The sequence below is a fragment of the Hyla sarda genome, chromosome 2 (genome assembly GCF_029499605.1).
Source record: "Hyla sarda isolate aHylSar1 chromosome 2, aHylSar1.hap1, whole genome shotgun sequence".
Classification (NCBI taxonomy): Eukaryota; Metazoa; Chordata; class Amphibia; order Anura; family Hylidae; genus Hyla; species Hyla sarda.
The window spans coordinates 57,486,014-57,499,365 of record NC_079190.1 but is presented as its reverse complement, the minus strand read 5'-3'; the positions used below and the strand labels follow the sequence as shown (position 1 = coordinate 57,499,365).

General features: G+C 40.8%; 1 protein-coding gene across 7 annotated transcripts in view; it reads right to left on the bottom strand.

Moving 5' to 3' along the window:
• LOC130358518 (WD repeat-containing protein 49-like) overlaps window positions 1–13,352 on the bottom strand; it is a 148,293-nt gene that overhangs the window by 53,374 nt on the left and 81,567 nt on the right. For all 7 annotated transcript variants that reach the window (XM_056561861.1, XM_056561863.1, XM_056561859.1 and 4 more), the window contains exons 14-18: window positions 12,839–12,944; window positions 7,341–7,492; window positions 4,510–4,612; window positions 3,178–3,284; window positions 676–755 (exon numbers count right to left, since the gene is read on the bottom strand). In XM_056561861.1, coding sequence (XP_056417836.1) covers window positions 676–755; window positions 3,178–3,284; window positions 4,510–4,612; window positions 7,341–7,492; window positions 12,839–12,944 — 548 coding nt within the window. The remainder of the gene's footprint in view (window positions 1–675; window positions 756–3,177; window positions 3,285–4,509; window positions 4,613–7,340; window positions 7,493–12,838; window positions 12,945–13,352) is intronic.

Sequence of the window (13,352 nt, the reverse complement as noted above, 5' to 3'; positions counted from 1 at the left end):
TCTTAGGTTTGGGGCTGAGGTGACAGCTAGACCCGATTTCTGCTATTTATTTGCAACTAGTTGTCACCTCCGTCACACCCCCTAAAATTTATTTTGGAGTAAACTTTAGCTTTTTGTTGATTCATTCCCTCCTTGTCCTTGAATGAATATTAGATAACAGATGACAGTCTAGCAGACTCACACTCATTTTGCAAAAAAAAAAAATGAAAAAGAAAAAAAACACCAAAACATCAAACACAGCAACTTTTGTGGTTTTTAGGGATAATTTTGTGCCAATTAGCTTTTATAATGAGTTCTTCTCTGCACCATTTAACGAATTCCCGCATATGTCCTAACCTAAATGTGACTTCTACTGTGTAACACATCCGACAGTCATGTTTTGTAGCAGTATTTTATGTCTTTTATAACAATATCTTCACTTTTCACATCTCTCCCATCTGAACCTATTACTTGTTTAGAATAAAAGTCACCAGGGACTGTAAGACTTTTCTTTCTTAGCGGTTTCTCTGCTTCTTCTCTATCCCTGGAATATTCAGTAGAGGCCTAGTTACTGAAGCATAGTGCGAGCGCGCTCTTCTGGGTTATCTCAATGCAAATTACATGGGATAGAAAATGCTTTGATTTACCTGAGGGAAGACAATATCATTAAGGATACTGTGAAATGGTGTCATTTACCTCTTCTCAGAGTGTGCAGACACTGCCCATTATTGTAATTCCAGACTTTCAGACAGCCATCTCTTCCTCCGGTGATTAGTCTAGGGAACAGAAATATCCACAAACACAGGCAATTTAGACGCGAAAAATACTCTGACCCAAACTGTTAACAAGTTTGTCTTTGTATGGATGGTTTTTGTAAACCTCCTCCATATTCACGAAGGACCATGAACAACTGTGCATATCACAGGCATAAAATTACAAGGGTATACAGAGTAACCTCTTCAAAAGACCACCCTTTTAAAAGCGTACCTGTCATAGCCCACAAAAAAAAAAAAGAATTGATATGTTACACAGTACCTAATCTTGACTATGTACATGCCTCTTTTCATTAGCTCACAGTGTTAGAAATCCACTCTGGGGAAGGGGTCGTGTCCCTCCCTTGTGGTGGTGGGAGGTGATTGATGTGTGGTGGAAGGGGGCATGTCCATCCTTGTGGTGGTGTGAAGTGATTGGTGTGTGGTGGAAGGGGCGTGTCCCTCTTTGTGGTGGTGTGAGGTGATTGGTGCACCTGCTCATTAAGCCTTGTCCACAAGTCATCTCTTGTCCACGACTCATGAACAAGCCTGATGCTGCTGCAGACCTGGTTAATATCCCAGTAGGTATGGGGACCCCTAGTGGTGGGATTTTCAGGAGCTGTTTTCTTTATGAAATACTCAAAACATTTTTAATAACCATATTACAAAAGGTGTTTCATTTTTATCAGTAACAACATATAAAAAGTTTCTGGATCTAACAGTGCCAATTTAACCCCTTCCCACTATAGGACGTATGCATACGTCCAATCATCCGACACGTTCGCGCAATTGGACGTATGCATACGTCATAGCGATCTCCAGCACTGCCGCGGGCAGCGCAGGAGATCGACGACGGGACCCGGCTGTCAATCACAGCCGGAGTCCGGCCGCAGCTGCAGGAGCCGCGATCCCCCCTGTTCCCGCGAGCGTCGATCCCGGCAGCATTAACCTCATAGATGCCATGATCAATCCTGATCACGGCATCTATGGTGTTGACAGGAGGAGTGCTCTCCCCCTGTTCTCCAACAGCGGCGCCGCGATACAATCGCGGGTCGCTGTTGGCTGCTATGGCAGCAGGAGGACAGATCATGACCTCCTGTATGCCTGATACGGAAGCCTGTGAGATCACGTCAGAGGCTGGATCACACAGGCTGTAGTGTCTGCAGCTCACAGGTCATACTGTGCTGCAGTACAAATGTATTGCAGCATAGTATAATCTGTAAAAAGGTGTAAAAAATAAAATAAAAAGTTCTTCAATAAAAGTATGAAGTGTAAAAAATAAATTAAAAAAATGCCCCTTTCCCAATAAAAGCCCTGTATTATTACCAAAAAAGATTAAAAAAAAACACAAATCATATACACAATAGGTATTACCACTTCCAAGATGACGTGTACTATAAAACTATAATGTAAATTATCCCGCACGGTGAACGCCATAAAAAAAGAAGCGCAAAATTCGCCAATTTTGGTACAAATAGCGGAATAAAAAAGATCAAAAGGTAGCACGTAGCACAAAAATGATACATATAAAAAGTAGAGCTCATCCTGCAAACAATAAGCCCTTACTCAATGGCGTCGGACGAAAAATAAAAAAGTTACGGTTGTTGGAAAATGAATGGCAGAAAAAGGAAAAAGAACATAGAAAGCTATATAAAATGGGTATCGCCATAATTGTACTGACCCACAGAATAAATATAACATCACTTTTACTGCACAGTGTACACCATAAAACAATTTTTTTTTAACGCCCAAAATTTTCCAGTTTCTCACAATATTTTGAAGTTTTTCACAAAAAATGCTTCATGTGTTAACAAATATGCACCAGTTATATAAAGTACAATATGTCATGAAAAAACTATCTCAGAATCACTCCGCTCAGAAAAATCGTTCTAAAGTTATAACCATTTAAAGAGATACATGTCAAATAAATAAAAAAAAGAGCCTGGTCATAGAGGTAAAAAATGGGTTCTCAAATGGTCTTCTCAAATACATTTCACTGTATGTCTTATTCTCTGATAAATAAGAACATATACACGCAGAAAATCTCTTGCAAAAATATTTGGGGATTTGAAAGGAAAGGATTTTTTCAGGTTCCAATCACAGAACCACAGAAATAACACATATATATGTAGACTGCATTCAAATAATGCAGCCATATTACTCAGATCTCTCATAATTCCCATAGAACCCAATGATGATCTGAGTTTGGCTCAGTAGAACTGTTGAGTGGGTTTACGTCCCAATTCAGCCCTAATACAGAGGCTAAAAGGAGACATATTGCAGCTGTTTTAATGCACCCTTAGGCAGGGCTACATGATGTATAAGTGGAATAATATTGGTAAGATTGCAATGTGACCTTAATTGTTATATTATAGAGAATACACGTATTTACCAACATATACATGACAGGACACAAGTGAAATTCTTTTTTAACAAAAATACATACCGTCTACCACTAGGATCGAATGTCATACATGTGATTCCAGAACTTCTATGAGCGTCATTGAATTCAAATACTTGTTTCCCGGTCTCAAAGTCCCAAACTTTCACAGCCTGTAGGAAGAAAATAAGTCAATACTAACCATTGCACATGTACAGTAAATCAAAAGTATATCCATGTACAAAAACTATGTATGCAGAATTTAGTAAGTAATACACCTGCAGCTTTCTCGTTGGGCCTCATTTATCAAAACTAACAGTAAGGCTGGATTCACACATAGTATTTGGGTCAGTATTTTTAGCCAAAACTTTCCTTTATAGTTTTTCTCTGTGTTGGTTCCACTCAAAGTTTTGGCTAAAAAAAAGTTATCAAAATACTATGTGTGAACCCAGCCTAAAACTCTAAGGGTAGGTTCACAGAATTTCCAAACATAATTCCGCTTAGAAATTAGGCTCAGAAATTCTGATGCAGAAAAATCCTATTGCTGCCAATGGGATCCTGCTGCACAGTCCACAAAACGGATTTATCAACTTTCCACCGGAGTTTCCTTTTAAAGGGGTTATCCAGGAAAAAATTTTTTATGTATATCAACCGGCTCCAGAAATTTAAACAGATTTGTAAATTACTTCTATTTAAAAATCTTAATCCTTTCAGTACTTATGAGCTGCTGAAGTTGAGTTGTTCTTTTCTGTCTCTCTGATGACACCTGTCTCGGTAACTGTCCAGAGTAGAAGCAAATCCCCATAGCAAACCTCTTCTACTCTGTGCAGTTCCTGAGACAAGCAGGGATGTCAGCAGAGAGCACTGTTGCTGGACAGAAAAGAACAAAACAACTTCAGCAGCTGATAAGTACTGGAAGGATTAAGATTTTTTTAATAGAAGTAATTTACAAATCTGTTTAACTTTCTGGAGCCAGTTGATATATATATATATATATATATATATATATATATATATATATATGTATATATAAATTTTTTCCTGGAATACCCCTTTAAGGGTGCCATTAAAAATTAGTACTCCTCCCCCCAGCCCCCCCCCCCCCCCCTCCTTACCCCAAAATAAATAAATAAATAGGCCCTCACACAGCTCTGTTGATGGATAAACAAAAAACCTTTGGCTCTTAGAAAATGAGGAGGAAAAAAACATAAGCGAAAAAAATTTAACTAAAATGGCTGCAAAGGGAATGAGTTAAAAAAGTTAAAACTTCATCACATCCCCATCAATAGGCCACTGTCTTACATTGTTTTTAAGAATATAAGCTATAGGTGCATTATATTAAATAATAAATAATAGCCCAAAAGTATAGAGACATTGTAGCCTTGAAGACACACTTACCGAACCTTCTGAGCAGGTAACAACTTGTCTGAAGGCTTTATTGTACTTGCAGCAGAGGACGGGGTCTTTGTGGGAGCTGTCCAGGTGAGGCTGAGCCGAGGCCCTTATATAGAGTAGAATATATCAGTCATACTGTACAAATAATATATGTATTCTTTGGCTTCAACATGGTAAAACTACAGTTTACATAATATAAAGATGGTCCCTGGGAAGAGGTCTCTATTGGTGCAGATCTACTAAGTTACATATGCCAGAATGTTGCACCAAAAAAAGAACATTAATGCCTTGCAACACATTTATTATTATTTTATTTTTGTTAAAGTGGACCAGTCAGCAGTCTGAGCTATTAAAACTGCTGATAGGCCCATATAGAGACTGGTGAGAGGGGTGTCTCAGTCTTGTAGCTTGTATAACTGAGATAAAAGTTGCTGGAGACACACGGGTGAGGAAACACTGATCTAGAACAGGGAGCAAAGTCACCCGTGGCTATCGCATGTGATTCACTCATAATTGCAGGTTGCACCTGGATTTGCCATTGCTTAAACCGGCAAGTCCAGGTATCACAAATGCATTTGCTACCACAGTGTGCAAGTGCGCCATAAAGGTCATAATTAGTGATGTCGCGAACATAAAATTTTCGGTTCGCGGACCGCGAACGCGCACTTCCGCAAAAGTTTGCGAACAGGGCAAACCGCCATTGACTTCAATGGGCAGGCGAATTTTAAAACCCACAAGGACTCTTTCTGACCACAATAGTGATTTAAAAGTTGTTTCAAGGGGACTAACACCTGGACTGTGGCGTGCCGGAGGGGGATCCATGGCAAAACTCCCATGGAAAATGACATAGTTGATGCAGAGTCTGGTTTTAATCCATAAAGGGCATAAATCACCTAGCATTCCTAAATGGTTTGGAATAACGTGCTTTAGCCCCCTTTAGGCATCACATAGAGCCCCCCTTTAGGCAGGCACATAGTTAGATGGGGGAATAATTAGGCAGCACATAGATTCCCCCATGTTAGGCAGCACATAGTTAGAGCTCCCCTTTGGGCAGCACATAAGATTCCCCAATATTAGGCAGCACATAGTTAGATTCCCCAATATTAGGCAGCACATAGTGGGATTTGAACCCAAGGCCCCAGCGCTGCAAGGCAGCAGTGCTAACCTCTGAGTCACCATGCTACCCTTAGCATACATCTAATATCCACAGTTGCTAAAATGGACAGAGATGTCAGCAGAGAGTACCAGAAAAATTAGGCATGTACACATGGATGAAAAATTGGGTATTGTCCCAGCTGCAGCTGTAGCAGCGGCCAGAAAAATTGCAGCACCAGAAAAAGTGCAGCAGCAGAGGCCAGAAAAATTAGGCATGTACACCTGGCTGGAAAATTTGTGACAGTTGTGCAATTTTTTTTAATTTGCACAACTGTCACACCGAATATGATTTGCACTAGTGTGACAATGAGCAAAAAAGCTTGCCAGCGGAGTTCCCCTTTTAAGCAGTGGTCCCCAACCAGGGTGCCTCCAGCTGTTGCAAAACACATGGACTGATATATTTCAGCCCTTTGAATACTGTAGTAATTAGTTGCTTTAAAGAAAAAAAGCTTGCCAGCGGAGTTCCCCTTTTATGCAGTGGTCCCAAACCAGGGTGCCTCCAGCTGTTGCAAAACACACGGACTGATATCTTTCAGCCCTTTGAATACTGTAGTAGTTAGTTGCTTGAAGGAGCTTAAGTTTTATACTGGAGTACCCCTTTTAACCAGCGGTTCCCTCCCAACCAGGGTGCCTCCAGCTGTTGCAAGACATACAGACTGATATTTGAGCCCTAAAAAGGGCTTTTTGGGGTGCTGTCCTTAAAGCAGATGTTACACTAGTGCTTTAGGAGTAAACTGGACCCTGAATACACCACCTAGCAGCAACTTCTCTGACCCTCCACTTCCTAAGCCTGCAGCATGCCGAATGAGGGTAAAATGGCGTCCGTGCAAGAGGTAGGAGGGTCTGGAAGGCAGGGACTGCTGCTGATTAGCTGTAATGTGTCTGCTGACTATGACTCACAGGGTCAAAGTTTACCGCAATGTTAAAGTATAGGGGGCGAATCGAACTTCACATATGTTCGCCCGGTGATGCGAACGCGAACATGCTAAATTCACCGGGAACTGTTCGCCGGCGAACAATTCGCGACATCTCTAGTCATAATTTATTGACATAATTTACAGCCCTTTAATTTTTCCTTAGGTAAAAAAGTTAAAGAGGTTGTCCAGAAAAAGAAACAACCTGTGTATGATATAAAAAAAAAAGTATAATAAAGCAACGTATTATTATAATGGTATTAGCCATAGTGCTGAGATCTCTCCATATCAGCTACACATTCTTCCATGTAGCTGTGATATCCTGTCACATTCAGAGCTCCCCTTCCTGAACCCCCTCCTGTCTGCTCAGGGTGAGACCAGTAATGTGAAGAGGGGGAGCTAATGTTACTGCTCATTAGATCTTAGGGCAGAAGGAAGCCTTTCTCAGTCACAGTAGTTTCAATCAGAACAGGCTCACTGCTGCCTTTTCTGAGAAAGGCTTCCCACTGCCTTAAAATCTAATGGACATTAACTCTTCACATCAATGGTCTCACCCTGAGCAGACAGGAGGGAGGGGGAACAGGGAGGGAGAGCTCTTATTTTAAAGAATGTTGTGGGACATCACAGCTCTGCTGATATGGAGAGATCTGTGTAGTAATATGGCAAAGACATTGTATTAGTAAGTTGCTTTATTATACTTTTTGACACCCTACACAGGTTGTCTCTTTCGCTGGACAACCCCTTAAACCAGAGTTTGTCACTTACTTTAGTTTGACCTGTAGAAGGGAGATGGAATCGGTGGTCAGGCATAGTGCTCTGATTTCAGGGATATAAAGACAGGCAGTGAGTTCTCCCCTAATTCCGCTGGATTTTGAGCAGGCTGTAAATAAACACGAGTGACTCTGTATATCCCATATCTGAAAAACATAGTAGGAATAGTATCACATACACTGCCATACAAACCTCAAAGAAATAATTAGCTTCAATATCTGTGCAGTGCACTTTATAATAGGTTTGTTAATATATTTTATCAGGGCTAAGAGCTTTATAAAGAACAACCCCGATCCAGCAAGAGGAAGCCTCCATAACTGAGATTAGAGGGAGGGTTTAGGGACCACTGGCTAGCAGATGAGGAGGGAGCACTAGGTAGGTGAGATGATGGGTGGGGGTAGAGGGTTTGTATCACTCACTGCTACCTGACTAAATCCTTTCCCTGTGTATATCATGCCTGTCTGCTTGTCACTTGAGTTCATAATGGCAGCTGCGGAGGGAAGTCATTGGAGTTGATGAATAAATTTGGTGGGGGGGGGAACAACACATCATGTTTATGCATTCCTTAAAAAAAAATAAAAAAAAATAGGTACGGCTTTACTGGGGCTCCTCAAAAGGGTTATCCCTATGGGGTTTGTGGTTGTGATAAATTATAGTATTTACAGGTGTTTATATTGTGCCTCTAAGGCAAATTTACAGCAGGGAGTAAGTTGGCTTGGCCATAATGCTGTCAAATGTTAGTTTTTTGAATCAATGCAAGACTATGTGAGGCTAAGGTCATATATTAATTTCATGTGTTGACTATTTAATTTTTATTGAAATTTTGAACTTAACAATAAAACAACAAGAGAAGAGCGGCAGGAAGAGGCTTCCCCGCACCTGTCCCTCCCGCATTGGCTACCGACTCACTCCTTCCCCCATGAAGCTCCTGTCCTGTCCAGGGGCCTCTCTGGCTCCACTCCGGTGTAGCTGCCCCTTCCATGGCCGGGCTCCGGCTCAGCTCCAGCTCCCCGCCGCTGTCCGCCCGGTACAGAGCCACGGAGGTTGCCTTCCAATACAGGGTGCCTCCAGTTGTTTTACCACTACAACTCCCAGCATGCCCTGACAGCCAATAGATGTCAGGGCATGCTGGGATTTGTAGTGGTGAAACAGCTGGAGGCACCCTGTTAGGAGAATTAAGGGCGGAAGTTGGCCCCCCCAGCAGGCATCAGTGACGTGGTGCCTGCTGGGGAAGTCTGCCTGGTATTGAGCACACTACCAGGCAGACTAAATGCCATTTTTAAAATAGTAAAAAAATAAAATAAAGGCAGGGAAGGTGTTAGGGATAGAAGGGCAATAGGCAGGGACAGAAAGAAAAACATGATGGTGGGAGCTACACTTTAAGTACACATAGGCTCAATGTAAATTACCATAGTATAGTATTGAAAAAAGTTAATAAAATAAAAGGGGTTATCCAGGCATACAACACAGGACTAACTTCTTTTAAAAACAACACCAAACGTCCTTTTATGGTGTGTGGTATTACAACCTGCCTCCATTCACTTTAAAGGAACTTGGCTGCAATACGACGCATAACCTGAGGACAAGTGTGGTGCTGCTTTAAAGAAAGAAAAAAAAAGAGAGCTTTCTCTTTCTAATCCTGGATAGCCCCTTAACTATTAAACAATAAAAAAAAATCATTGCCAATCAGGTGTCCCAGTTCCTTCCTGGCATTGATCTGTTTGATCAAAGCTGTGCAGGATGGGAAGCTGAATAAAATGTGCAAATTGCGTTCAGCTTCCTGTCATATAGAGAACTATCTGATTTACATGTAGCCCACTCTTCTTCCCTAGATCATCAGGTAATGAGGCTTGTCCACTTGGAAATCAAATATTAACCCCCCTCCACTACATTAGACCTCCAGAGCTGGTGACATTAACCCCACCAGGGAAGCATTGAAGTGTACCTGTCATCAACAAAAACTTTTTATATAATGTAAATAATACCATTATATTTATATTTGCAATGTACATTGGTTAAAAGCGGGGCTCTGTACACCGAGGACAAGCGGGGCTCTGTACACTGAGGACAAGCAGGGCCCTGTACACTGAGGACAAGCAGGGCTCTGTACACTGAGGACAAGCAGGGCTCTGTACACTGAGGACAAGCAGGGCTCTATACACTGAGGCTCTGTGACACGCTCCCGGCTCAGACATCAGAATGATTTCAGCACCAGCTGTTTTCTCCTGTATCTTCACCACTGGCACAGCGGAACCGACGGCCGGCAGCCTCCTGACACTGAAACCTACTATATGCGATCATCAGTGTTGTGCCTGCTCGCACAACACCTACAGGGGAGCAATATTCTTATTGCGGGCACACTGTCCAGCCTCACAAACTGGGAATAACAGCACTTCTGCCCTTTTTTTCCCTTTTCCTTGTGTACATCAGAATGATTGAGAAGCCAGCAGCCTGCTCAGAGCCCTGCTTGTCCACCCACACTTCCTGTATTTGGACTCCTCATTGAGACACACAGGCAATAGCTGCAGGGATAGTACTTTTTTACCCAAAAATATACACATTTTTAACCAATGTATATTGCAAATATACATATATCTTTTGTTGATAACAGGTACACTCACCATGAGGTGATTTTAATACGTACCTGGCAAACAATAATGGACATGCTTAGGAAGGATGTACTTGTCTTCGGGCTAAATGGCTATGTTATGAGATTACCATAACACTGTGGCTAGCTTTTTGTGAACTGGTATTTCCTGTTTCAGTTTTCTTTTTTTGACTACAAATCCCACAATTCCATGTTCCTCACTTCCACACATCAGTCACCCCACCCATTGAAACATAAATGAGCTGCATCCATTCAAAGACCTTTGGTTTTCAATCAGGGTGCCTACAGCTGTTGCAATAGTTGCAGTTTGATCTCTCTCCCACCAAGTGATCGCTCCACCCATTGAAGCAGACAGGCTCCCTGTCATCAGCTGACTAGTGAGTCAGGTCTCGGCCGCATTGCAACCTGGGAAAAATCTGAGACAACAGTCATTTTGTATGCTGCTAAAAATAAATCTTGGGGTAAAAATCACATAAGAATTGTGAGAAAACCGTCACACACAGGTACAGACACTATATTATGAACTACACTAACTTTACAGCCCCTGAAATTAACAGCCCCTTTAATGAACACATTTATTTGGGTGCATCGTATTGTTTGGTGCTTTAATAGCGAGAAAAATGCAATATTCTTTAAATGTAAGTGTTATGAAACCTCTGTTGAATTATATTTTATACATTAAAATCTATAGTATTTCTTTCTTTTATAGGTATATGCTCATTAGCAGCTAAAGCCAGGTAGAACAAGCTGTCTCTTATTACACATCAAGTATAGGAACAGAAATAAGGAAACTTTCTGTCAAGGAGTTTGAGTGTGTTATAAAGGCTGTGAAGATATGAGAAGGTCTATCCACCTAGATCAGTGTGCAAGGCTCCTGTCATGGAGGAAAATTGTGGTGTCATAATAATTTTAATATAAGATAACACTGTGTGATATCTCCAGGGAAAAGACAACATACATTTCTCATCATGTGCATGTTACCTGCAGAACGCACACATTTCATAACAATGCCCTGCCATTAAAATGGTTTTCTGGAATTGTATTTATTTTTTATATTCTGCTGTTCACAGGGTAAAACTAAAAAAAAAAAAAAAAAAAAATTATACTTACACTTATACTTTCGTTCCCCCTCTGCTAACCTCTTGCTTGTTCTTCCCCGATCAGACACAACAGTGGGACCTGCCTGCTCAGCCAGTCAGTCACTGGATGAAATAAGAGACTGCTGCGGGTCCTGCTCTTGCATTGAAAGCAGGAATAAGTGGTGAGCAGCAGGGGACTGAAAGTTGCTGAAAAAGGCATTTCAGGGTACTGGGGTAGGTAAGTATTATATATTTTTTTTTTTTTTTACTCTGTCTCTAACAGAATCTAAAAAAAAAATTAAAAAAATGAGGATCCCACTGGATCCCTTTAAGGCTCCCACTGGATCCCTTTAAGACTATCTTTACATCACGGAATTTTGGTGGAATATGTGTTTGGCAAATTTACAACGGACATCCGGTGCTGGTGCCAGCAGTGCATGCTGGTGCTAGGACCACTCAGAAATGTGAAGTCTCCATATACGTCAATGCAGATTGCACAGAAAGAATTGACATGCCAATTTTTTCTGCGGATGCTGGAATATGAATTATTTTATGTATATAAAGAAATTGTTTAAAAGATAGTTTTTAAACCCAAGCCACACATTCAAATAAACCAACTGGACAGAGAATCTTAGTCAAAGAAAGAATTGGTACAGTATGTTATGATCTCTTTAGGTGTTCAATAGCATGCCTGCCTTGGATATAGCCAGTTGCATCTAAATATAAGAATAAGTACACAATTTGAGCAAGGCTGCACTCTAGTGGCTATGAATACTACTACAACAGCATTACTTTCCGACATAATAAACTTTACACAACTTTCAATTTCCGATATATAATTCCCTCATTCACCACAAGGTCATAGAACAACCAAAGGAAAAACATTTAAAATTAATTTTTTTTTTACAAATAACTGTAATGCTAAATTCTGCTCAGCACCTAAGAGAGAGACAGAGGTTTAAATCTGTGTTTTCCAAACAGGTTGCCTTCAGCTGTAGAAAAACTACAACTCCCAGCATGCCCAGACAGCCAAAGGCTGTCAGGGCATGCTGGGAGTTGTAGTTTTGCAACAGAGGGAGACATTATTTGGAAATTAGCTCTGTTTTTCTATTCCTTTATTTTGCAGATAGGGGATAGGTTGTATTAGGCTACAGTACTCCTTTAAAGGGGTACTCTACTGTAAACATTTTTTCAACATTAATCAACTGGTGCCAGAAAGTTAAACAGATCTGGAAATTACTTCTATTAAAAATTTTAAAAAAAAACTTAACCCTTGCAGTACTTATCAGCTGCTGTATGATGCACAGGAAGTTCTTATCTTTTAAATTTTCCTTTCTGTCTGACCACAGGGTTCTCTGCTGATACCTCTGTCCATTTTAGGAACTGTCCAGAGCAGGAGATGTTTTCTATGGGGATTTGTTCCTAACCTGGACAGTTCCTAAAATGGACAGAGGTGTCATCAGAGAGCACTGTGGTCAGGCAGAAAAGAAATTCAAAAAGAAAAGAACTTCCTGTGGATCATACAGCAGCTGATAAGTACTGGACGAATGAAGAATTGTAAATAGAAGTCATTTACAAATGTGGTTCTGTTGAACTTTCTAGTACCAGTTGATTAAAAAAAATGTTTTCCAGTGGAGTACCCCTTTAAGGGAGAAAAGGACAGAAAAGAAGCATGTTTCTATGGTACTATAAATGACAAAAATGTGTTTGTTTTATTGACCTATGCAAAGTTTGTATAAATAAAAAAAAAGGAGCCTAGTTTATGTTTTCTACTAATAGATGATGCGTAAAACACATTATACGACCTTTACTGTATTGTCTGTTGCAACTGAAAAGATCTTGTTATCTTCTGATGAGACTTCGAGAAAAAATATGGGCGCAGTGTGACCACGCAGCATGCCTGTTGCTCGCCTGTAAACAGCAATAACATTCACATTTTGTACTGTGTCATGTATATAGGAATCAACGAATAGTGTTTTCATACGGACAAAATACATCTCCCAGAAAGAAGTGCATTGTAGTAACTCAGCTGAGCTACTAAAAAAAAAAAAAAAATGTTTTCCCCCAAAGTACCCCTTTAAGCAGGTCTGGTAGCACCTCTCGACAGGACTGCTTAGTACTACATGTTCTGCATTGCTCTTTAAAGGTCATGTTCACATGTTCGGAATTTCTGCGCCAGATGTTTCTGACACGGAAATTCTGATCTCCGTGTCCGCAGAAAGAATGACCCTGTACATCATATTATGCCAGCACTCGCAGTCTGTGGAATGTTGCCACAAAGATTTTCTGTGCAGACATTTCGAGGTGTAAATATAGCCT